This window comes from Tachyglossus aculeatus, chromosome 12, assembly GCF_015852505.1.
Source record: "Tachyglossus aculeatus isolate mTacAcu1 chromosome 12, mTacAcu1.pri, whole genome shotgun sequence".
NCBI lineage: Eukaryota > Metazoa > Chordata > Mammalia > Monotremata > Tachyglossidae > Tachyglossus > Tachyglossus aculeatus.
In genome coordinates this window covers 21,022,235-21,047,869 of record NC_052077.1, presented here as the reverse complement: position 1 = coordinate 21,047,869, position 25,635 = coordinate 21,022,235, and the positions used below count along the sequence as shown (strand labels likewise).

Here is a 25,635-nt window from a genome sequence, read left to right as displayed (position 1 = left end):
AAACCCAGAAAGCATCATGGAGAAGTTGCATGACTTAGGGAAAGAGCACAGAACTTGGAGTAAGGAAACTCGTGTTTTAATCCCAACTCTGCTTGTTGCCTGATGTGTGACCTAGAGTAGTCACTTAACTCCTCTGTGCCTCTGCTTCTCATTTGTAAAATGGGGTTTAAAGACCTGTTCTCCCTCTCCCTTCAACTGTGAACCCCTTGTGGGACAGGGACTCTGTCTGATCTGATTATCTTATATTTACCCCACCACTTGGTTCAATCCTTTACCTATTGTACGTTAGTATTGTTATTAAGTAGGGCTCAAGAAAGAATGAGGATTTGGTTTCAGGGTGGGGTGCCAGTATGACAGTGGGGAAGGGGAAGGTTAGGTTCTGTCTTCCCAAAGCCACAGTTTCAGTAACATAAGTTCAAGAGAGGATGGGAGCAAGTGGGGATGGAGTTGTACAGAAGGACGAGGGCACAAGAAGAGAGCAAGGGGAATAAAGGGAAAAAATAACTTTTGGGGCTAGCAGTTTCAAGGAGACTTCCAATGTGACAACTAGTAAGTACATCCCTCTGGCATGTAAGACAGCTGGGTACTACTAAACTTTAAAAAGGCACGGCAAAATAAAACTAGAAATGTTTCAGAAGAGTCTAAATTCCTCAGAAGTTTTCAACATTCCTAGGATTGTTAAAAAATGCACACACAATAATTTTTCTTACATAATATATGCTAGCCTTGAAAATAGCTTTCTGCCCCTTCAGAAAACTGACTATAATTTACTGCCTGTGAACCATTGGAGAAAGGAGGGTGAAACAGTTTTGAGGATTAGTAAATTTTTGGTTTAATATTTATTTTTCAAGGTAGATGTAAACAGAGCAGACTAATAAATCTCAGTGGGACACACAACTGGGAGAAAAAAAAATCGGTGTGATGAATGAGTTAGTTGCAAAAACTCTGCATCCATTTCTCCTGGTTCTAAATGTAAGAGCAGCCTGAATTATTTTTTATATTTGAAAAATCTATTTGTGGCTCCAATTCCTATACATCAGTTTTGGAGGGCACAAAAACAACTCAAATTTTAGTACCAAATGAACTTCCCGTGTATTGTTTCCTTTAATGGATTAAACCTGTATTTCATGCAAATGATGCTTCTCTAAAAGTACCCAAGTGCAACAAGCAGCTCCATATAATTGTTCGTTTTTATTTGTACCTGATACAGGTGATTTGCTGCGACGAGAAGGTCCAGGGCTTTTGGATCCAGAATGCCTTCGAGCACCAGGGGAACGAGAATATGAAGGCTTCAAGACACGGCATTCTAGAAAGGACCATAAGGAGATTTAAATATATCCCTGCGTTCAAAGTAACTCATGTCAAACAATAATTTACTGTGCTGGAAATTGAGTATAACGATTTCAGACCAATAAGTCAGGTCAGAATTTTCATTGTAATTGGGACAGTGTTGTATTTTTTCCTGACCTATTCCACCATAAAAAAAATGTAAACCCAAACAAGGAACAAGAAAGGAAGCAAAGTGGGGGTAGTTGTATCTGGGGAGTTTGGGGAGGGGGTGTAAGGTTTAGTGGAAGGAGTTTGGGATCAGGAGTTAGGAGGCCCAGGTTTTAGCCCTGGCTCCACCACAGACCTACGATGTGACGTTGGGTGAGTCGCATCAATCAACCAATCAATCAGTAGTAATTTACTGAGCTCTTACTGGGTGCGGAGCACTGTACTAGGCATTTAGTAGAGTACAGTATGGCTTGGTGGAAAGAGCACAGTCCAAGGAGTCAGAGGACCTGGGTTCTAATCCCAGCTCTGCCTCTCATCTGCTGTGTGACCTTGGGCAAGTCACTTCACTTCCCTGTGCCTCAGTTTCCTCATCTGTAAAATGGGGATTAAGAATGTGAGCCCCATGTGGAACAGGGACTATGTCCAATTCGATTATCAACATGCCCACTTCTCCCCCACCCTAAAAAATCCCTCTCTTGACTCCACCTCCCCTTCTAGTTATCGCCCTATCTCCCTCCTACCATTCCTTTCCAAACTCCTTGAACAAGTCACCTACAACCGCTGCCTCGAATTCCTTAAAGCAAACTCTCTCTTCGACCCCCTCCAATCTGGCTTCCGTCCCCTACACTCAACCAAAACTGCCCTCTCAAAAGTCACCAATGACCTCCTTCTTGCCAAATCCAACAGCTCCTACTCTATCCTAATCCTCCTCGACCTCTCAGCTGCCTTCGACCCTTCTCCTCAACACACTATCCAACCTTGGCTTCACAGGCTCCGTCCTCTCCTGGTTCTCCTCGTTCATTCTCAGTCTCCTTTGCGGGCCCCTCCTCCCCCTCCCAGCCCCTTATTGTAGGGGTTCCTCAAGGATCAGTTCTTGGTCCCCTTCTGTTCTCTATCTACACTCACTCCCTTGGTGAACTCATTCGCTCCCACAACTTCAACTATCATCTCTATGCTGATGACACCCAAATCTACATCTCTGCCCCTGCTCTCTCTCCCTCCCTCAACGCTCGTATCTCCTCCTGCCTTCAGGACATCTCCATCTGGGATGTCTGCCTGCCATCTAAAACTCAACATGTCCAAGACTGAACTCCTTACCTTCCCTCCCAAACACTGCCCTCTCCCTGACTTTCCCAGCACTACCATCCTTCCCGTCTCACAAGCCCGCAAACTTGGTGTCATCCTCGACTCTCCTCTATCGTTCACCCCTCGAATCCAAGCCATCAACAAAACCTGCTGGTCTCACCTCCGCAACATCGCCAAGATCCGCCCTTTTCTCTCCATCCAAACCGCTACCTTGCTGGTTCAATCTCTCATCCTATCCCGACTGGATTACTGCATCAGCCTCCTCTCTGACCTCCCATCCTCCTGTCTCTCCCCACTTCAGTCTACACTTCACGCTGCTGCCCGGATCATATTTGTGGAGAAATGCTCTGGGCATGTGACTCCCCTCCTCAAAAATCTCCAGTGGCTACCAGTCACCCTAAATCAGGCAAAAACTCCTCACTCTTGGCTTCAAGGCTCTCCGTCACCTCGCCCCCTCCTACCTCACCTCCCTTCTCTCCTTCTTCAGCCCAGCCCACACCCTCCGCTCCTCTGCCGCTAACCTCCTCACTGTGCCTCGTTCTTGCCTGTCCCGCCGTCAACCCCCGGCCCACGTCCTCCCCCGGGCCTGGAATGCCCTCCCTCTGCACATCCGCCAAGTTAGCTCTCTTCCTCCCTTCAAAGCCCTATTGAGAGCTCACCTCCTCCAGGAGGCCTTCCAAGACTGAGCCCCCTTTCTCCTCTCCCCCTCCCCATCCCCCTTGCCCCATCTCCTTCTCCTCCCCACAGCACCTGTATGTTTGTACAGATTTATAACTCTATTTATTTTACTTGTACATATTTACTAGTCTATTTATTTTCTCAATTATGTGCATCTAGCTTTACTTCTATTTATTCTGATGACTTGACACCTGACCACATGTTTTGTTTTGTTGTCTGTCTCCCCCTTCTAGACTTTGAGCCCATTGTTGGGTAGGGACCGTCTCTATATGTTGCCAACTTGTACTTCCCAAGCACTTAGTACAGTGCTCTGCACACAATAAGCGCTCAATAAATACAACAATGAATGATCTTGTATCTACCCCAGTGTTCACTACAGTGCCTGGAACACAGTAAGTGCTTAATAAATACCATTTTCATTATTATTATTACAACAAATTTGGTAGACATGCCCACAATGAACTTACAGTTTAAAACACTTAACCTCAGTTACCTCATCTGTAAAACAGGCATAAAATAGACTGTAAATCCCACATGGCACAGAGACTGTAGCTCATAACCTTGTTTCTACCAAATGGTAAGCACTTAATACATGCTATATTCAATAATTATTAGTTGTATCCTTTAATGGCTTCTTATAAAATACTGAGGCACTATTAGCTGTGCCCCACTTTTACCTACTATAATACTGAAATCTGTTCATGGTGCCTAAATCCATACAACCATCCGTACCCAGCTTAAATTCTAAACACTTTAAATGCCTGTGTCACTATTTCAGGGAGGACAAAGATTTGTTATAACTGTTGGTATTATCTGCAATCAATGGTTTGGATAACAGAGTGCATAAGCACTAATACTTATTCCTGGATCCATTCTTCAGACTCTGGGCTTCAAGTGACCTTAAAAATAGTACACTTGTTTCTTCCATGTTGAATGCTTTCCATAGGCAAATTTAATAGAAGACATTTAAGGAATTATGGATTACTCTTCCTACAACAAGAAATGGACTGGATAGAATGTGAGTTCTGTTGGCCAAAGTAGAATGGGGGTGACAGAGGTGCTCAGGCACAGGCTGATTCAATCATTCAAGTTCTGGTGTCCACATCTGCAAAACAGATCTTGTTTAGTTTTTACCTTTACCTTTTTTATTTTTTTTTATGGCACTTGTTAAGTGCTTACTATGTGCCAGGCATTGCACTAAGTGTTGTGATAGGTACAAGTTAATCAGGTTGGTCACAATCCATGTCCCACATAGGGCTCAAAGCTTTAATCCCCAATTTACAGATGAGGCAACTGAAACACAAAGAAGTGAAGTGACATACTCAAGGTCACACAGGCAGGTAAGTGGTGGAGGCAGTTATAATTCTAAATGTGTGTTTTCCCCTATTAGAATATAAGGTCTTTATGGGCAGGGAACAAGTCACTCAGTTATTTTGTACTTTCCAAGTACATAGAATACTACACCACATCCAGCGGGATCACAATAAATACTACTCCTACTATTACCATCAAATCCAAAGGCTCACCAAAGTCTAGATAGACTGCTTCTGCCTTGTCTATATATAGCTATGTGGTCTACTCCTCTAATATAACAACAGTGTGATGCAGTCTCAAGGTATTACCTCAATAAAAAGGAAAGTATAAGTGTTAGGCAATTTCAGGAGCATAATCTCACCACTGTGATCCAGGACAAAGTCATCTTGGGCATAGCGGAATTTTTCAGGTCCACATGCAATGAAGACATCGTCATCACCAAAAAAGTCCTGCAGACAAGTGACCTGAAAGTACACAAACAATGGAAATAAGAATGTTTAAGTGAAGTTTGTGGAAAACCATTACAGAAGCTTCAACTGGTAATGAATACAGAAGCCCATCTGATATTTAATGTTGAAGGTTGGGATGAGCAAAGGCTGAGAGAAAATTTATGACAGAGCTCTTACCTAAGGGTAGAGATCAATCTTTTCCACCTTGACTGAGGTCAGAATAGAGGAAAATAAACTGCAGGAGGGATTTTGGTTAAATATAAGGAATAATTTCTTGGTGGAGTTACTAAGCCTTAGAAGAGGCTACTGAGGAAGGCTGGGGTGACTCTTCTGGAGAGCTTTAAAAAGAGAACAGAATCCTATCTGGGACAGTTTAGGTATGGCCCACCCTGAAAGTACGAGGATGGATGATGGATGCTTGATCAGTGCTCTGTCCAATCCTTGGAATGATAAGATGTAATCTCATACAAGTGTAAATTGAATAAAAGAGTTGAACCTGATTAGGGAAAACAGATTATTTTAAACAATGAAAATTCTTCAAAACATCACAAATATTTTAAATACTAAAACAATCTGGACAATCTAAGTACAAAATTTAAACAAACTTTTTACACGACTGAATAAGCAATCACTTTTCTCTCATAAGCAAAATATATCCTTAAATTTTAATTGTCAGTACAAATGTCCTTAGTGTAAACTGGGGAAATTAAAGCTTTTCCCCTCCCAAATTAAAGAGATAAACTGGCAGGAGACCACACACACCATTTCAACAAGCTACAATTTAGAAAGCAATATTGAATTTTTGCCATTTAAAATCAAGAGTAACAAGTGGGTATTTAAGAAAATTACTTAGTTATTTTCATCTTAGGTTATATATCCCTAACTGCATGCAGAGTATTATTTGTAAACATTGAAAGGAATTTAGATTTTGAACATCAAAGTTAATCCAGGCCTAATTCACCTGCTTTAAAGGTAAGAAATAGAAAGAAAAAGGATTAATTGCAAAAATTATTTTTTTAAAGGTTTAATTACCATACTCATTTCCACAATAAACCTGCTGATAGATCACAAAAAAGAAGGATAAAACAAAAAGGAGGTCATATTTTTTAAGGGCATTTATCCCAAATACTGAGAAGGGCCGTAGCCTAGTGGACAAAGCAGGGCCCTGGGAGCCACGTTCTAATCCTGACTCTGCCACTTGTCTATGTGTGACCTTGGATAAGTCACTTAACTTCTCCGTGCCTCAGTCGCCTCATCTGTAAAATGGGGATTAAGACTGTGAGCCCCATGTGGGTGGGACGTGGGCTGTGTCCAGCCTGATCAGGTTGTATCTACCCCAGTGTTTAATACAGTGCCTCATGCATAGTAAGCACTTAATACCATGAAGAGATTAGAATTGTTAAAGCTATTGGACGTGACTATAATTAAATATTGCATTAAATACCTAGAAGTATATTAGATTGTCAATTCCCTGAAGCCAAAGATTTGAATTATTTAACCTTTTTTTTTTAACAGCTTCTGACAGCATGCCCAGTATTTGTACAGTAACTATTGCTCTTGACTATCTAATCTCAGAAATCACTTTGGACCTGTTGCTTCATTAGCTTGTGAGGTCCTTCTGGGCAGAAACCACAGCTTTCACTTCATTGCATTCCACCGAGCACCTAGAACAGTGCTCTTGCTTATGGTAGGCTCTTAAATAGTGATAAATAATAATGATGGCATTTATTAAGCACTTAGTATGTGCAAAGCACTGTTCTAAGCACTGGAGAGGTTACAAGGTGATCAGGTTGTCCCACGGGGGGCTCACGATCTTATTCCCCATTTTACAGATGAGGTAACTGAGGTACAGAGAAGTTAAGTGACTTGCCCAAAGTCACATAGCTGACAATTGGCGGAGCCAGGATTCGAACCCATGAACTCTGACTCCAAAACCCGTGCTCTTTCCACTGAGCCACGCTGCTTCCCCAATGCTACTGAACAAATGAATAGTCACACTCTTAATCCTTAGAGAACAGCTCCAATTACTACTCTTTCTCAAAGTTCTGGTGGTAGAAAAATATGCACTAAGCATTGCAGACATTCCATTGATAACCCACTGTTGGGTAGGGACTGTCTCTATATGTTGCCAATTTGTACTTCCCAAGCACTTAGTACAGTGCTCTGCACATAGTAAGCGCTCAATAAATACGATTGATGATGATGATGATAACAAAGGAGACAGTGGAAACATCATGAAGCTAGGTGCTGGGAGGCAGAATGGTCAAAGAGGCAGGTACAGTGGTGCCTGGATCAGCGTTAGCAGATCGGATAGAGATTGTAGAGCGGGTCCTAGAGATATTATACTTAGTTATAGAGTTATATATATTTAGGAAAATAGTAGTATATTTGATGAATGCCATTATAAAACCCCCTGAGACCCCAGTTCTAGACTACAGATTCTCCTAAGAATGCGAAACCAAGGCCAGGAAGGTATGTTAAGTGATAAGAGCCAAGGATGACATTTTTGCCCAAGACCAGAAATGTAAATGAAGGTTCATATGAGTGAAGCCTATTCATCACATCTCACTGCCCTGAGGTTTCTCGGAAAACCCAGTCCAGAATTACTCTGAAAATTGCATCAAGTCTTCTCAGGAGACGTTTCAGCAACCACGCCAATCCAGGTATTTATTTCCCACCTTGACTTATCAGCCTCCTGAATCTCCCTTCTCCAGCCCATGCTTTACTCTGCTGCTTGGATCATTACTCTAAAACAACTGATCAGTCCACATCTCTCCACCCCTCAAAAATCTTCAATGGTTTCCCATCCATTTCTGCAACAAACAGAAACCCACTACCATTAAACTTAAGGCACTCAATCAGCTCTCTTCCTACTGATTTACCTTGCTGATCTCCTACTACAACCTAATCCACATGCTTCACTCCTCTAACACCAACCTACTTTCTTTACCTTGATCTTATAATAATAATGATGGCATTTGTTAAGTGCTTACTATGTGCAAAGCACTGTTCTAAGCATTGGGGGGATACAAAGTGATCAGGTTGTCCCACATGGGGCTCACAGTTTTAATCCCCATTTGACAGATGAGGTAACTGAGGCACATAGAAGTTAAGTGACGTGCCCAAAGTCACACAGCTGACCAGTGGTGGAGCCAGGATTAGAACCCATGACCTCTGGCTCCCAAGCCCGTGCTCCTTCCTGAGACACGTTGCTTCAGTCTTATCTATCCCACCATGGACCTCTTGTCTATGACCACCCTCAGGGCTGAAACTCCCTCTTCCTGACTCGACCACCTTCCTATCTTCAAAACCTTCTAAAAAAAAAAAAAAATCACATCACCTGAAAGGCCTTTCCTGACTTAAGCCTTTTTTCCTCTACCCACCCTCCTCTCTGCATCACCTAAGCACTTGGTTGTGTACCCACAAAGAGCTTATAGTCTGTAATAGTAGGTATAAAGAATGAAGACTGAAGGCTCCTTGTGGGTAGGGATTGTGACTACCAACTCTATTGTATTTTACATAGTACATTGCAGTACTCTGCACAGAGTAAGCATTCAATAAATACCACTGATTGACTGATAACTTTCAAAATGTTTACTTCTATGTTGATTTTTAAAATAATGGCACGTCTTTCTCATTTAAGTAAAATTAAAATATAGACCCCAAATAATTCTTAAAGCACCATCAGATTGATGTGTTTAATTCAAGGTAAAGTTTAGAATGGCAAAGATAAAATTAAATTCTTCACTTAGGGTACCTGGAAAAAATAAGTATGAAATGACTTTTCAAATGGATTTATAACTTATGTGGAAGGCATTAGCCTTTTCATTATGTAAACAAGAGGAAAACCCATCTCCTACCAATTTCTTAATAATGGTCTTTTGAATTGAATTTTTCCATGAAAATCTTTCATATAGTGCTAAATTAGTTGATGTTTACTCTGCCTAGATAAATGTCAAAGAGAAAATTAAGTTGTTTATTGGGTTTGAGTGAAATAATTTAACAAGATTGAGGAATGAAAGATAATTTATCCTTCTATAATGGCTCTAATGAAATTTTAGAAATCAACTGTTGAATCGATTTTTTAATAACCTAATCTGCCACCAGAAATCTGGTTCTGAACGTGGTTAAGGTGGCAAAAATTCAGCAGATGTCAGGGCATACTTACCTCTCTTCTCAATACATTGGTGGATGCTGTAAACACATTTGATACTGGCAATAGAGACTGTAATGGTCAACTAGATTTTAAAGGGTGGACGCAGAAGTTTTAGACACCACTGTGATTTTTTTCCTTAAGAGATCGAAATTGATACAGTTTAACAAAGTAATCCCAAAGTACGACCAACCTCAGCCACCCTACATTTAGGGCCATCAAAGAAAAGAAAGAGATTGCAAACTCTCACCAGGATGCAGCTAAGAATTCTGTTAGGCCCCCAGCCTCTAACCGCCTAACTGTGGGTGTCCATCATGACTCCACTTAAAATCCCCGTCTCTTCTTGATTCATTCTCACTCCCTCGGGTCATCCAATCCCATGGTTTTAACTATCATCTCTAGGCAGGAGGTTCTACCAACTCTCTTGTATTGTACTCTCCCAAGTGTTAAACACGGGGCTCTGCACATAGGAAGCATTGAAATACGACTCATTAATTTGCATTCATTTGACTCTTCTAAAAGATCTTCTAAAAAGATCTCCTTAAATATCCCTGACCTTTCACATCCTCTGCAGTCACACTTTTCCTCTAGCCTTCATGACATGCCTACATGACATTCCTGACTGCTGAAGATCAACATTTCTTAAACTGAATTCATTTTTTCCACCTAAATCTTCTCCTTCACCTAACCTGCCTATCAGAATTGGATTATCCCTGCCACTTCCAAAGCTGGTGACCACAGCATTATCCTTGACTACTCCCACACTTTCATCCTCCTTATTCAGTCCCTAACTAAAATCCCATCAGTTTTTCCTCTAGAATATTTCCAAAATATGCCCCTTCCTTTCCACCCAATGACCACCATGTTGGTGCAGGCACCTGTTATGTCCCAGTTTGAGTACCGTATTAGCCTCTCCACTGGTCTCCCTGCATGGAGTCTCTCCCCTCTCCAGTTCATACTTCACTTTGTTAAATAGATTAATCCTCTAAACTGTCTTTCCTCATTGAAAGCCAACCCTCACAGACCTTAATGATTACCCAGTCCTTTCTGGATCACGCAGAAACCACTAACCACTGGCTTATAGCTCTCAATCAACTCCTTTCATCTTACTTATTCACTCTTCTTCCACTACTCTCCAACTCACACTCTTCATTCTTCTCAAGCTTAAATACTCACTCTGCCTTTTCTCATCTCTCCCGCCTCCAAACACTTACCCATGCCATCCTTCCTGCATGGAATTCCCTCACGCTTTAAATCTTCTGGGTCACAATCCTTCCCAACTTCAAAACTCTACTGAAATCACATTTTCTTTAAGTGGTCTTTCTCAATTACTATTTCTTCTCCCCAGGTCAAATCCTCCTCAATTACTACCTCAAAATGTCTGTGCCATTGGGGCATTTGACCACTCTCAAGCACCTAAAGCACTTCTGTACATATAAAAAGTTATGTACCTTATATTTCTTCCTCCTATCAATTATTTTTGTATCTATCTCTGTTAGGCAGAACGTAACTGGTTTAACAGAACAAACTTCCCCACCAAAATTTAAATTTTCCTCAAAGCTGGCACCTCTACCTCTAGTGAGGCCAAGGGAATGCAGAGGGAAGAGCAAAGGGAAGTCAGACAGTTGTTTATTGTGAGATGCTGCCTGCCTGCTTCTGCCCAGTCAGAAGAGATCTTCATATGGTAAACTTTTCTCCCTCCCTTAGCTGGGGTAATACCTGGGGTAAAAGGGCAAGTAGATTGGGTTAATTTGGTCATCTCAATTTAGAAGTAATTGGAGAGTAACCCCCTTTCCCTGGTCTCTTCCCCAAACTACATTCTCAGGCTACCACATGGCACATGGCATCTTTTTCCTGTTAATCGAATCCTCAGCCTAACCTTGACAGCCTTGCACCTCCAAACAGACCTACAAGCCTATAGAGAACCTATTCAGGGCTACATAGAATTCTCAATTAAATCTTAGTAGGAATTCCAATTTGCCTTTAATGACCCAAAATACAGAGAAGCAGTGTGGCCTAGTGCCAAGAGCATGGGCCTGGGTGTCAGAGGACCTGGGTTCTAATCCCAGGTCCATGACATCTGATGTGTAACTTCAGGCAAGTCACTTAGCTTTCCTGTGCCTCAGTTACCTCATGGGGATTAAACTCTACCTCCTCCTAGACTGACCGCCCCAAGTTGGACAACGAATGTGTCCAACCTAATAATCTTTTATCTAGCATAGTGCTTAGGCACAATATGAGTGCTTAACAAGTACCATTAAAAAAATAAATACAGGATGGTTGAGTTGAATTCTCACACAGGTATAGAGCAAAATCATTCCAATTTTAAACTCCTGTGGAAACTCCATTTATTCTAATATCTCTGGACTGTAAGCTCCTTGTTCATTTATTCAGTCATATTTATTGAGCACTTATTGTGTGCAGAGTACTATACTAAGCACTTGAAAGAGCACAATATAACAATAAACAGACATACTCCCTGCCCACAGTGAGCTTACTGTCTAAGGGGACAGAGAACATGTTTGTCAACTCAGCTATATTGTCTTCTGCCAAGCACACAGTACAGTGCTCTGCACGCTGTAAGCGCTCACTAAATATGATGGATAAATGATTTCCCCTTCAAAATTTTAAACTACTTCAGGGCACATATTGCATCTAACTACTGTGCTTTCTCAGGCATTTAGTACAGTACTTGGCAAATAGTAGGCACCTAATGATTGAGTGAACAGGTTTTCACTGATGATTTGCAAAAGAAGATGCCACCCAACAATCATGTGGCTTTGGCGTTTTTTCCTGTCTCCTCCATACTGGTTTTGCAAACCCTAAATTGAACCAATTTTAAGTAAAAAGTCCACTGAGCTAACAGCCTGACTGCAAGGGTGATAGTAATTGTGAAACCCCTGTCATTCTGACTGAATTATTTGCCTTAGCCATGCCACACTGGTTTGGCGTGGTCATCGTCACTGGGTTCAGAAATCAAGCAATATATGGTGTGGGGGCTGGGGGAGGGTAAATGAATTGTGCCGTGTTGCGGTTTTGTGATGCCTGTATCACAGCTCCTGGGCCATCACTCCCAGTAACAGTAGGAAGCCAATTTCTTGATGCTGAATTTGCATGTGTTCTCAGGCCTTCCTGACCCTTTTATTCAGAAATTACAGGAAACTACAAAAGTTGTCTGTCAGACGCTTGGTCTTTTTCATCCAATTCCTTACAAAAGGCAATTTCATTTTCATCAAAGGGAAAACAGAAATTCTAGCACCCTGGGTTCCAGGACAATTGACTGACTCATTCCTTTTCAATCAAGAGAGAAAACTGTTCGTTTCCTGGCTACCCATCCAAGCAGGGGCACTTTTTATCAATTGCCTCTCTCTTCTGATTTTTATTTTTTGAATAAGGAAACACAACAGGCTTGGCCAGGCCGGTGTTTGTAATTCACAGATCATCATACCATTGGGAAAATACAAGTTACAAGTCTATTGTGATAAGCAGAGTGGCCCACTCTGATGCACGTTTTGAACTGTGAGCACTAACTTAACTGCTGTGTTATAAATTTAAAGTAGGCTATAAGGAATGTTGCTGAATCAGGCAGGGAAAGTGCCTCACCCATTTGTTGCATTTTCTCAAGTGTTTACTACAGTGCACAGCAGCCAGTGGATGCTCAATTAATAATTTTTGTTCCTGGAGAGTCTGGCAATTGTCTGATTTGGTTGATCTGTAGTACCATCAGGGCTTAAATCAGGCATGACCTCAGAGAATTGCTTCTTTGGGGGCAGATGTAAGAGAGAAAAAGAGTAATGAACTGATATACAGGGGAGGATATTCAAGGCTTTGAAATTTTCTTTTAAGCCCTGTGTTCAGAAAGTATATATACAAAAATGAAAAAGACAGACCCTTCACAGTGAGGCTCTGAACCTGAATTGAGTCAGTTTCTCTAAACAGGAAATATCATTCAAGGGGCAAACACTTTAACCCTCTAAAGTGTTAAATTTTCAAGAAAGAAAAATCTTCAAGAAAATTAGTTATCAGGATTTCAAAATATAAAATAATCAGATTCTCCTTTCTAGTTACTTTGCCTTATTTACATTAAATTGGCTATGTTTTTTTTTAATCACCCTTTAGAGAGAAGCCTACTGGTGAAAATACATACTCCCATCAATAGTGTTCAGCAAAAGGTATTTATTTCTATTTACACTGAAATGCCAAACAGAACCTCCTATCTTAAACCATAAGAATAAAAATACTGACTTACTTCCCAACAGCACTTGGATTTAAAGACACAAAATTCATTAAAAGAACTGTTTAGGAAACCCCGTAGCCAGGTAAGTGCTAATGTTATTTTCCACTGTTCAAAAGTAGTAGCAAATCGATTTGGGGACTGAAAACAAGAAAACAATTAGTAAAAGTGGCTATTTTTACATCAAAATAAACATGGGAAAAGTATACAAAAATAATGGCTTTATGGACCACTACTTTAATGAATTCCCATTTCAATTTTGTATGACATTTGCTCTTAAATAGAACCACTCTTTCTTAAAAGTATTTTATATGTGATTTTCATTCTGCTTATAAAAATGGGAATCACAGTATCAAGAGCATGACAGTGGCTTGAATGAAGAATTAAATTAACACATGGGCCCCAAACATGAAAATTAGTAAACATTCCAAGAGAAGATAAGAAAATAATTTAGCCACAAATTGTCCTCAACATGTGTATATATTTGAGATTATACATCAATCGGAAAATCCCTTTCTAGAGCTCTTAGTCTTGGCAAAAGCAGAGCCAGAAATTGAGAAAAGGGAGAGTCACTGAGCTATGCATCAGTACTGGGAACAAAGAATTCAATACCGCAGTTACTAGGGCACTGATTTGGGTCTCCATTTTCACACAGGCTCTCCTTCCAATAAAATTAGCATATATTATCTATTCTGCTCATAGTAAACATTGGCGGCCACACAATCAGGGGTTTGCTACTGCCTCTGAAGAAAGACACTCAGAATGTCAATGAATCTCAGCTTCTTCTAATGCCATTCAATAAGGCACTTATAAGCAATGCAGTTGTCATGGAAGCCAAACCAAAAAGGGAACACTTAACGGTAAGAGCTTCTAACCTATGCATGAAGGTTACAACGCTCACATTTTCAACTGTGAAGTATCACTGTATTTTACAACAAAAAAGAGAACCATAACTAAGCATATTAATCCTCCAACTATCCAATATATTACAAGTTTAGTAAAATGAAATAATTCCATCCACATTTATATAATTTGGTCTGTAATAATGATTATTTTTGATTTTATATCATTATTATCCTATTTATGATGGAAGTTTGCAATCTGGTGGGGGAGATAGGTATTAAAATAAATTACAGATAGAGAAAGAAACAGAAATAAGGATATGTATGTAAATGCTGTGGGGTTTAGAGGAGGGATGAATAAGTGTCAGCGCTTAGAGGTTACAGCCCCAAGTGCATAGGTGACACAGAAGGGAGGTCAGGATGGGAAGATGAGGTTAGGGAAGGCTTCTTGAAGGAGACATGATTTTAATAGGGCTTTGACATGGGGTTAGTGGTAAAGTCAGTCAATTGTATTTATTGAGAGCTTACTGTGTGCAGAGCACTCTACTAAGTGCTTAGGAGAGCACAATACAGTGTCAGATATAATAGGGGAGGGAGTTCCAAGCAATCAATTGTATGTGAGCTGTTAGTGTGTGGAGAATACAGTAAAGTTGGTAGACACAATCACGGCCCTCAGGGAGTTGGAGGGAGGATGTAAGGGATTGACAGTGAGGCATAGTAATAGGTTGGTGTTAGAGGACCAAAGTGTGTGTGGGCTGGGTTACAAAGGGATGGGGGGGGGGGGGTGGAGAGAGAGAGAGAGAGAGAGAGAGAGAGAGAGAGAGAGAGAGAGAGAGAGAGAGAGAGAGAGAGAGAGCCTCAAGGCTGAAAATGAATTTCTGCAGTGAGAAAAAATCTTTCCAAAAAAAAAAAACCAACCAAAAAACAAAAACAAAAAATATGTGCCTGTGGCTATTCAAAAATGGAAAGTACACTACTCATTCAAATTTTTTACATAACTGTGAAATGTGTTTTGGCTGCAACCAACACCACAATTAGATTATTCTATTTTAAACAAACACCTGTTTCTGGAATGCCAGCCAAAATCTATATTCAACTGATGCTTGTTCTACAGATTTGCAAGTTGCTGAAGCTGAGTTTAGTCAAAGGAAGTACTCCTAAACCCAGTAGCACTACTGTACATATCTTATATACTATACTTTCTCCTAGTTGCAATTTAAGTGTCTCCCTGGCTTCATTGTAAGCTGCTTGAGGACAAGGACCATGTCTACTAATTCTACTGTACTCTCCCAGATGATTAGTTCAGTGATCTGCATGTAGTAAATGCTTAATAAATACTACTGATTGATTGTTTGGTTACAGCATCTATCAAACTTGCAACAGGGTATTCCTCGACTGTTGGCTCTGTCAAACGGACAAGTGTTTAAAAAAATTTGGGGTTCAGTTAGGTTGGACAAAACACCTCAGACTTAGTGTGACCTCCTTGGGTTAGTAACCAAATATCCTGCTTGGCAGATATAGATCTATATCTGCCAAGCAGGATATTTGGGACCCCTACCACTATAGATAATGGTATTTGTTAAGCATTTACTGTCACACACTGTAGAAGGATGTGGCTAAGGATGCAATTCTTTAGGAACAGGCTTATCTTCTGCCAAGAACTCCTAAGCTCCCCAGATAAATTGTAAGCTCACTGAGGGTAGGAGTCACTAACTCTACTGACTCTATTGTATTACTACAAGCTTTAGTACAGTGCTTTAACCACAGTAAACATTTAAATACTATTTATTGATTCCAGGTTGTTCAAATGCTGTATTAGATTAGAATTCTATTGGGTTATTAATAGGAATGATTATGACATGAGAAGAGTTCAAAAGATACATGAACGATGGAGGGCTTGTACCAAATCTGTTATTTCTACTACAAGTTCTTCAGCTCCCAATTCAGTACTCAACAGGTACTCAAAAAATGCTGTTGAGCATGATAATGATAAAGAAGAAAAAGTGGAGCACATCCCTAAGGGTGGGAATGTTGGCAAGAAAGTTAATCATCACCATGGTCTTCAACGCAAAAGTACAGTTAGTCTGCCAAAACATGCATTTTCATACAGGCTTTGGTAGAACCCAATTAGGAATTAGGGAACCTTCTTCAGACAATGAAAGCTTGTTTGGGATTAGTGTACTGTGTTAGCAAAGAAACTGAGTATGCCATTCAAATATAGGCATTCACCTGACATCAGAGTGGGTGAATACCACTACACAATTTTTCCTTAATGAGAACTTTTGTAAGAATGCAACCCTCATGTTAAAAAACTTGGTGTACTTATTGGGTATCTACCATATGCAGAGCACAGTTTTAAGCACTTGGGAGAGTAACAATAATACAGTTCCTGCTCTCAAGGAGTTTACGATCTAGTGGGCAAAATCAGCCTTGCAAATTTTGCACATACAGTAGGGGGAAAATAAAAATGTAGATAAAATTCATAATAGCAAGAAAATGGAAAAATGAATAAGTAAATAATAAATGGAATTTGTTAATCAATATGTGCATAAGGGCTAAAGATAGCTTTTGTGATGACGTGACCACAAGTGATGGAAATTGGAGAAATACCTCCTGAAAGAAACAGAATTTCAGGAGGACTTTAAAGATAGGGAGAGCTGTGGTCTGGAAGATTTGAAGGGGGAGGAAGTTTCAGACAGAGATAGATGTGAACATGAATCTGAAATGGGAGACTACAGAGCAAGGTACCGCAACAAAGTTATTTTCAAGCATCCGTTGTTGCCACTGTTAGTAGCCAGACTATTGATCTGGATGGAACATTTGTCTGATCCAGGATGACATTATTCTAGTCTTTAAGCCTGGTAAAACACTCTAAAAAGACTGCCTTCAATAACACTGTCACATCAAATGGGATGACATAAAGTTTGGGAACTAGCTCTTCTCAAACTTTGTGGAGTCACCTCGATATCCTGAAGGAACTCCCTTTACACACATAGTCCAGTTGTGTCCAATACATACTTCAATTTAGTATGACTCACTACAGTACAGCAGGCACATTTTAAAAGATGTTGATGCACTTCACTGTTAAAGAAAAATTCTAGGTGTGAGTTTATTGTTGGACAGGAAGACAACTCACTGTGGAAGAATACCTCAGTATTCCTCTCACCAGAATGGAGAACACTGCTTCCAAAACACTTTAACAATGGCATAGAGTTTCAACATTTCCTAATTCAAGCAAACAGGATGTGGAGTGAAAATCTGAGGGAGGAAGGGTGCAGCAAAAGGGACAAGAAAAAGGAAATCCTGAAGCAAAGGTCATCCCTCAATAGAGTTTTTCATGTGAACGTGGTGCATTTTTACCTGAATGATAATGACAACCAGTTCAAGCAGAAACTCAGAGAAGCAGAGCTCATTTCCTTGAAGAGCTATAGCAAACTGTGAATAACCTGCTAACTCTAGCATGCTAAATTTTGACATACCCTTCCTTTGCCTTCTTTTTAATGAGTTAGCTCTCCAGGGAATTTCCCCTCTAATCTCAACACCTTCCAATTATATTGCTGGATGGTTCGTTATCCCTTTTCCCTTGCTTTATCCAAAACTTTTTAGGTTGTACAATTCAATTATTTCTGCATTTATCAAAATGGACTATATTTGTAATAATTGTCCACTTTGCCTTCTCTTGTTTGAGCTGACTAATCTCCTTTTACTCTCCCACCCAATCTCATCTTCTCTTGAGCTGCTGTGATTTCAGCTGTCAGTCTTTTAGTTCAAGGGTTCTGGTGCCGCCTGAAAGTGCAATGTGAGGACCAAATTCCTCAGGAAATGGGTTAACCTCAAATTTCTATTTCAGCTGGGCTGGCAAAGACCTTTCCTGCAGGACGGAAAATTTGCTCTTGTCAACCTCCAGAACTAAAAAGTGAGTTAAAAGGGCCCATTCCGGTCCCTCCCAGCAGCTTCTTCACACTACTCCCTCTGTTCCACTGGATCCTTTGTTCCAGTCATTTGTTGGCACCCTACAGTGGCTGGATCCTTTACTACTCTTTCAATTATTATTTCTTGCCAACACTCAGACAACAGACATTTTCACAGCTGAAAATGAAACCACAACAAAAGAAAGACCAGTGGTGGCACCTAATACCAGCTGTATTTTTTGCTCCCCTGAACTCCTATTTCAAACAATGTTTTCTTGGTTCCTGACATTGAAAAACTAATGCCCAGTGACTTAACACCCTGGGAAATTTCTGCTTAGTCTTTTTTTTAACAGTATTTAAGGCCCACTATGTGCCAAGCTCTGTTCTAAGCACTAGGGAAGATACAGGGTACTCAGGTGGAACTCAGTCACTCTGTCCCACGTGGGGTTCACAATCTTGATCATTTTCAAGATTTTACAGATAAGGTAACTGAGGCACAAGGAAGTTAAATGACTGGCCCAAGGTCACACAGCAGACATATGGCAGAGCTGGGACTAGAAGCAACTCCCAGATCCGTGCTCTATCCACTAGGTCAAGCTGCTTCTCCCCTCATCTACCCTGTGCTTCCCATACTTACACCTCTTTATTTGTGGGTACAGCAAATCAGCAGGGAAAAAAATCACACTCTTCTGTCACCCAAGTTTTTCCCATCCACAGTGTCCTCCAGCAGGAACTGATCGAGCCTCCTATTAAGAATGATGAACAAGTCTCAGATCTGAGACTTCCTGAGGCTCCTGCATAAAAGAATCCATTATAAGCAATAATGGTTTTCCTCAGTGCCACTTACTAGTCATATTCCTGATGGAGCACAACATTTGAATAGATTCTAAGACCAAAAGATTTGTGAAGTTCAATGATTTCCGGATGTGGTATCTTCCAGCCAGCATGAAGAGATATGGGTCAAGTGTCATCAAAATTTTACAACAGATTGCATGTGGATGGGTGAATAAGGGATAAAATATTACATGTGCTTTAGCAAATGAAGTTACCAAAAGAAACTGAGAAGGAAGGCTACACATAATTTCTAATCCACCTGAAAGGAATTCTGCTTCTGCCAAATGTGCATATTATATATGCACACATACCTGCTTTAATTGCCTACCACATGACAGGCCCTAATAAGGCATCAGAGTCAAAGTTGAGCCTTGCTATCCACTCTTCATGCATGACTCTTAAAAAGTTTACCTTTGTGTGAAATGGCACTAATTTTAAAGTTATCCTAAACTACTGTTACATGCTCTTTGAAAAGGGAAGGGCAGAAAATACCTACCTTTGCTTCCCATTTGTTAGGAAGGAATGAAATTTGCCATAAAAAAAAAGCTCAATCGGTGCTTCTACCACTGACTTTCTCCTTTTCCCCCTTTCTTATTCCTGTCCTCGCTTTTTATAGTGTCATTTTATTTTAAACTGGAGTCAATAATCCTCAGTGAGAGGGAATATGAGTCCCATGAATTCCATATCTGTCAATCCACCGAGAAAAATAATCACCTATTTCAAAGTGCTTATTTAGAGTTTTGTGCTGTTTTTAGTATATTCCTTTTAGCATGGCTCTGTGGAAAAGACCACAGGCTTGGGAGCCAGAGGTCATGGATTTGTTCTAATCCCGACTCTGCAACTTGTCAGCTGTGTGACTTTGGGCAAGTCATTTAACTTCTCTTTGCCTCAGCTACCTCATCTGTAAAATGGGGATGAAGACTGTGAGCCCCACGTGGGACAACCTGATCACCTTGTATTCCCCCCACAGCACTTAGAATAGTGCTTTGCACACAGTAAGGGCTTAAGTGCCATCATTATTATTATCTATGTATTGTTGATTATATGCACTGGGGTGAATTAGTAATAAACAGTAATGGTAAACTGCAGAATACTTAGGTTTTAGCAAATGTAATACATTTTCACTCAAAAGAATTGAAGCTTTCATTTTATTTATCATGCTAAAGCAAGGTTTGAGATAGGAACCAGACTGCTGTGTTTTCTAATAATGTCATGGTCACAAGTGCTGTTGATTTTTAGCCCCCAAGTCAGAATGTCTTAAATCCAGAGTTTGGAGGTAGGTACAGGAGAGATGTGCTTTTTGCAGATTTAGAAAGGATGCTTGGATCAACAAAAAAACTATGATGCAAAAAATCATTGAATAAAATCAACTGCTAGCCCCAGCATGTTAAGCAAGAATATATTTCACTAGTTTTTTTTTTAAGTACTGTACATTAGTTTGGGTAGAAATCTCTTTGCTTATCTTCCTTACCCAGATTCTACTCAGAGGGCAGAATGAAAACCGGCACTCACTGAGTTGGGCCCACGAAGAATAATCTAGAAATTGGCCAAGAAACTAAGGGATATAAACAGTTCATTGACATTGGGAGCCGTAAATGAAGTTTGCAAATGGAGCTGCCTGTACTTTGTAGAAGCCAGATCCAATCCATTTCCTTCAGCAACTTTGAAGGAAATGGGGCATGAATGGGAAATCCATGAGAAGGGGAAATCTCCCAATACGTTAGGCTGATTTTCTAACAAGAACTCCATTTGCGGTCTTTGTGCGGGCAGGAAGGGTGTTTCTTGTTCACAGGCCAACAGAATGTCATTAGCTGTGGGATCCCAATGAACTTTGCTGGCAGAAAGCCAGGCCTTCTGCCCCCACTTCCTTCTGCTCCCGCTGCCACCATCCCCATTCTGTTTCCCCTGACTTGAAATAAGGACCCTTAAGCAGCTTTTCCTTAAATTCTAAAGTGGGGTTTGTAAATAACCTTAAAAATATTAACCAATCAATATTAATGGTTCAGAAGTGGAGTCTCCTGCCTCTCTCGGGGGTGAAAGCCACAAAATGGCACCTGCAGAGAATAATGCATCTAGATACAAGTAACATGCAACTATTTAATCAATGGTTATTTGCTCTATAATAGCCATTAATTGTGCAGCACTTACATTAATGCCATGATAGGGAAGAGCATGGAAATGAGGACCACCTCCTGCTACTCAGAAGGGATTCTGAAAGGAGACAAAGTAAACAGAAATGCTGCATTTTTGCCTGCTATCTCCTCATCAGGAAAGGTCTGGCAATTAGCCCAGCGTGACCCTAATATCTTATGACAATGCAGAAAGATTATAGAAGCAGAATGGATTTCTCATCACTGCTTGGGAGCATGACACTATAATTATGAGTACCAGATAAAATGTACATGAAGGTGCACATTTCAAAATGAACTGCTTTCAGATTTGAAACTGAAAAAAGTTTTTCATATAAAATAATATTCAGAAGGATGCCAATGGAGGCCAGCTTACAATTCATCCTAACGACTCCTTAAAGATAACCTCAATTACATGCATCCCACACCTCTAACACACTTACATAGTTGGCACTAGGAAGAAATTTTGGTTGGAAACCCTGTGGCAAGTGCCAGCTTCTCACAAAAATTACCTTGAGGTCTTGACTATCCACAGAAGAGCTTGAGGTGCAGGTTTTATACTGTCAATTTAATCAATTTAAATGTCAAGATGTCAAGAATGCATAACAGAATGAACACATTCTAGGTTTTGGAGGCTACAAATACGCCGTTTCTCTTTCAAAGTAGGTTTCTTAGAAAATGTGACAAATTACTTGAAATTTGACACTTTTCCTTTATGGCTTGACTATGTCCTTTTCGTTTTCAATATAGACTTTTTTGGCCTCGTTACATATTATATTAAAAACAAAATACTGTCCATGAATTACTACTTAGTTTGCAGCTGTTCTAGGACATCAGTTGTTTTGTTCATCGCCTGGGAAGCACATATTTTAAAAATCTTTATCAGTTTGACCAAATCATTCAATTTTACCAGCATTATGAATGGAAATAAACACTACTACCCACTACAAAGACTATCCAATCAGTCACTATTGTGGGTAGAAACTAATCATCATCCAACTCCCAGTGAAAATTCATGATAGCTCTAACAGCTGTCCTGTCAAGAAAATAGGCAGAAATTTAAAAAATAGTGAAATTAAAGCATCCCTCAAAGATATATTTCATTCAGTCAAAAAGACCCACAGTTTTATATTATTTCTCCTTTTCTTCAAGCTCACACCATCACCAAAACAGAAGTAAATCAGTAGTTCAATTATGGACGTTTTTCAAAACACTTGGAAGTACAGGACTCAAAACAGCTTGGAAATTAGAGTTTCATCGCTATGCAGTGAATGTATTATTTCCTGTCCAATATAAAAATCAGAGGTTACTCATATAATCAAAAATCCCAAATTTAAAGTAAATACAGAGATGCTACAGGACATCAAGATCCCAAGATTACCTCATTATCAAAATCAATATTATTTGTTGAGTGCTTACTGAGTGCAGATCACTATACTAAGTGCTTGGAAGAGCACTTTTTTATTAAAAATAAAAATATAACAGAGTTGGCAGACTCATTTCCTGCTGAAGTGTGCCATGCACCTCTTGTAAACAGCGTATTAAACTTAATGCCCTTTGGCACAGCGCCCTTCGGCATATCGCTTCCTGTGATCGCAGTTGAGCCGGACAGATTGGCTCCAAATGAAGACTTAAATGTTGACAAACCCAGAGAGGTCCCGGCAAAGTGTCTTCTAAGGGCAAAAGAAAATGCCAGAGAAGCAGTGTGGCTCAGTGGAAAGAGCACGGGCTTGGGAGTCAGAGGTCATGGGTTCGAATCCCGGCTCCACCACTTATCAGCTGTGTGACCTTAGGCAAGCCACTTAACTTCTCTGTGCCTCTGTTACCTCATCTGCAAAATGGGGATTAAGACTGTGAGCCCCACGTGGGACAACCTGATCACCTTTTATCCCCCCAGGACTTAGAACAGTGCTTTGCACATAGTAAGCGCTTAATACCATTATTATTATTACTATTATTATAATGGAACTGTAGTTGGTAGATCAGGGCCATTAGGCAGAAGAAGCTCAATGTAAGGGTCAACATGAACAATATAAAGGCTGGGGGCTCACATTCAACTGCAAGGGTGGTGTGGAAGGGAAAGGAAGTATGAAAAATGAAGGCATCTTTGGTGCACTGTGATTTTAATAAAGCTTTGAAGGTGCGGACAGTGGTGGTCTGTCATATATAATAACAACAACAACAATAATAATAATAATAATAATGGTATTTGTTAAGCACTTACTATGTGCCAGGAACTGCACTAAACACTGAGGTGAATACAAGCAAATTGAATTTTACACAGTTCCTATCCCATGTGGGGCTCACACTCTCAATCCCTATTTAGGGCCCCACATGTAAAACTCAATTTGATTTTCTTTTAAGATGTGCAAGGCCAAGTCACAGTGCCAGGCTCGTGGTGGAGTGAGAAGGAAGAAAAAGGGAAATTGCAAAGCAGGTACAGGAGTGAAGGGGGTGCCAAGGGAGACTATGAGCTTGTTATGGGCAGGGAATGTCAACTGTTTATTTTATAATGTACTTTATCAAGTGCTTAGTATACTGCTCTGCACATAGTAAGTACTTATGAGTTTGAGATGATGGTAATTTAAAACCAGAAGAGAAAAATAAGTGAAAAGGCTCATCGGGTTGAAGGGGGAGGCCTCAGGATGAACTGCATTTGGCTTCTCTGTCACTGTAAGTCAAAAGACACCCTCACTCCTTTAAGCAAGTCTGTTACACTGCAGGGGTCTCCTGCCAAAGCTATGGCTGAGTGGCTCAAAGGGATGGGGAGGATCCAGTCCTTAAAAGCAGTAGAAATAAAAATGGTCACCAAAGGGTAGTGAAATTGAGGGGTCCCAGAAATGGCACAGGGATCAGAAGCAGCGTGACTCAGTGGAAAGAGCACGGGCTTTGGAGTCAGAGATCATAGGTTCCAATCCCGACTGCCACATGTCTGCTGTGTGACCTTGGGTAAGTCACTTAACTTCTCTGAGCCTCAGTTCCCTCATCTGTAAAATGGGGGTGAAGACTGTGAGCCCCACATGGGACAACCTCATTACCTTGTTTCCCCTCCCCAGCGCTTAGAACAGTGCTTTGCACATAGTAAGCGCTTAACAAATGCCATTGTTATTTAAGTTGTAGGAAACAGGATACCCTGAGGCATCTTAGTAAACCACAGAGGTTTAAGAGCTCGAAGCTGTGATAATTGCTTGGGGGCCCTCAATTAAGAGCAACCACAAGAGTAAGATGTCCTAAAAATCTATCTCTGAAGGGCAGAAGGATTTAGAGACATCCAACTGAGGGTTCTGGTGTGTCCACCTTGGCCTGGATATACACTTCCAAATCAGTTTATCGTTGAGCACTGTAAGCTTTTATCAAGGAATAATAATAATCAAGAAATCATGGCTGTACCCCCTTAGATGAATAAACACAGGTTTTAGACAAGATTTCCTGTTTGGTAAAAAGAAAAATCACTCCAGAGGGCAAATCACAAAGGGTAGATTATGTGTAAGATCTCAGCATTATTAGTTGAGAAGTAGTATTTATAGAAGTTCTTAAACCATGTCTCTTTTTTCCATCTTAAACTCACAGCAGTAATGATTTGGAGGAGAATTTTGAATGGTGAATCATATATAAGCACAATATGGGATACTTAAAAAGAGAATTAATGTTTATTCTTCCTCAAATTCTTAAAACTTTAAATGATACAACTAATAAGTTTGACATTCAAAGTAGGTTTTCTAGAGAGATTTACCAGTTCTCAGCTTTAGAAAACATAAGCCACTGTAATGAAGACCTGCAAGTGAAAGACCTGAGCAGCAAAACTGGAACTAATTCCACCAGCTTCCTTCTTTAAGGCCAAGACACAAAAAACAACAATAACACAGAGTAAAAGAAGACCCACATGGATCCCTAACTCTGGAGAGAATTTTAAATCCATGAGGCCAAATCCTCCTACAGCATTCCCTGGGCCAAAAGCTGCAATCAACCCACATATCCAATCTGGGATACAGAGATTTATTAACTTTCCTTACTACACCTACTTGGTTCTAAGAGACCCAGTCAACTTGGGGGAATAACTTGCTCAAGAGGAAGAAAATTAATACTGACCAACTAATACAGTCTATTTAGAGAAGTGGTGGAAAGAACACAGGAATAGAAAGTTGTGAGACCAGGTTATGATCCTAGTTTCTGGGCAAGTCTCATAACTTCTCTGTGCCTAAGTTTGCTGTGAAGGGGCAATTAAGCACTGTTCTCCCTTCACTGTAGACTGTAAGCCCCATGTGGGACAGGGACTGTGTCCAAAGTAATTATCTTGTACCTAGTCCAGTGCTTAGTACAATGATTGGCACATAGTAAGTGCCTAAAGTCTACAATATTATTAATCATCATTAAGAAATAAGAATAGCAGGAAGCTTCCCCACAATTCCACCAGAGGAAGAAAAAGAAGAGGTATAATTTTAGCCTAAGCCTAACACCACTAATTTGAAATATATCCATCTTCCAGCACAAGTACTGCTTCCAAAGGT

General features: G+C 40.3%; 1 protein-coding gene across 6 annotated transcripts in view; it reads right to left on the bottom strand.

The window, feature by feature from the left end:
* Positions 1 to 25,635, bottom strand: part of DCLK2 (doublecortin like kinase 2) — a 113,117-nt gene that overhangs the window by 53,955 nt on the left and 33,527 nt on the right. For all 6 annotated transcript variants that reach the window (XR_005453413.1, XR_005453415.1, XR_005453414.1 and 3 more), the window contains exons 3-4: positions 4,937 to 5,039; positions 1,202 to 1,306 (exon numbers count right to left, since the gene is read on the bottom strand). Coding sequence is in view for 3 of the 6 variants with exons in the window: in XM_038755116.1 (XP_038611044.1) it covers positions 1,202 to 1,306; positions 4,937 to 5,039 (208 nt within the window). In the remaining 3 variants the exon portion in view is untranslated. The remainder of the gene's footprint in view (positions 1 to 1,201; positions 1,307 to 4,936; positions 5,040 to 25,635) is intronic.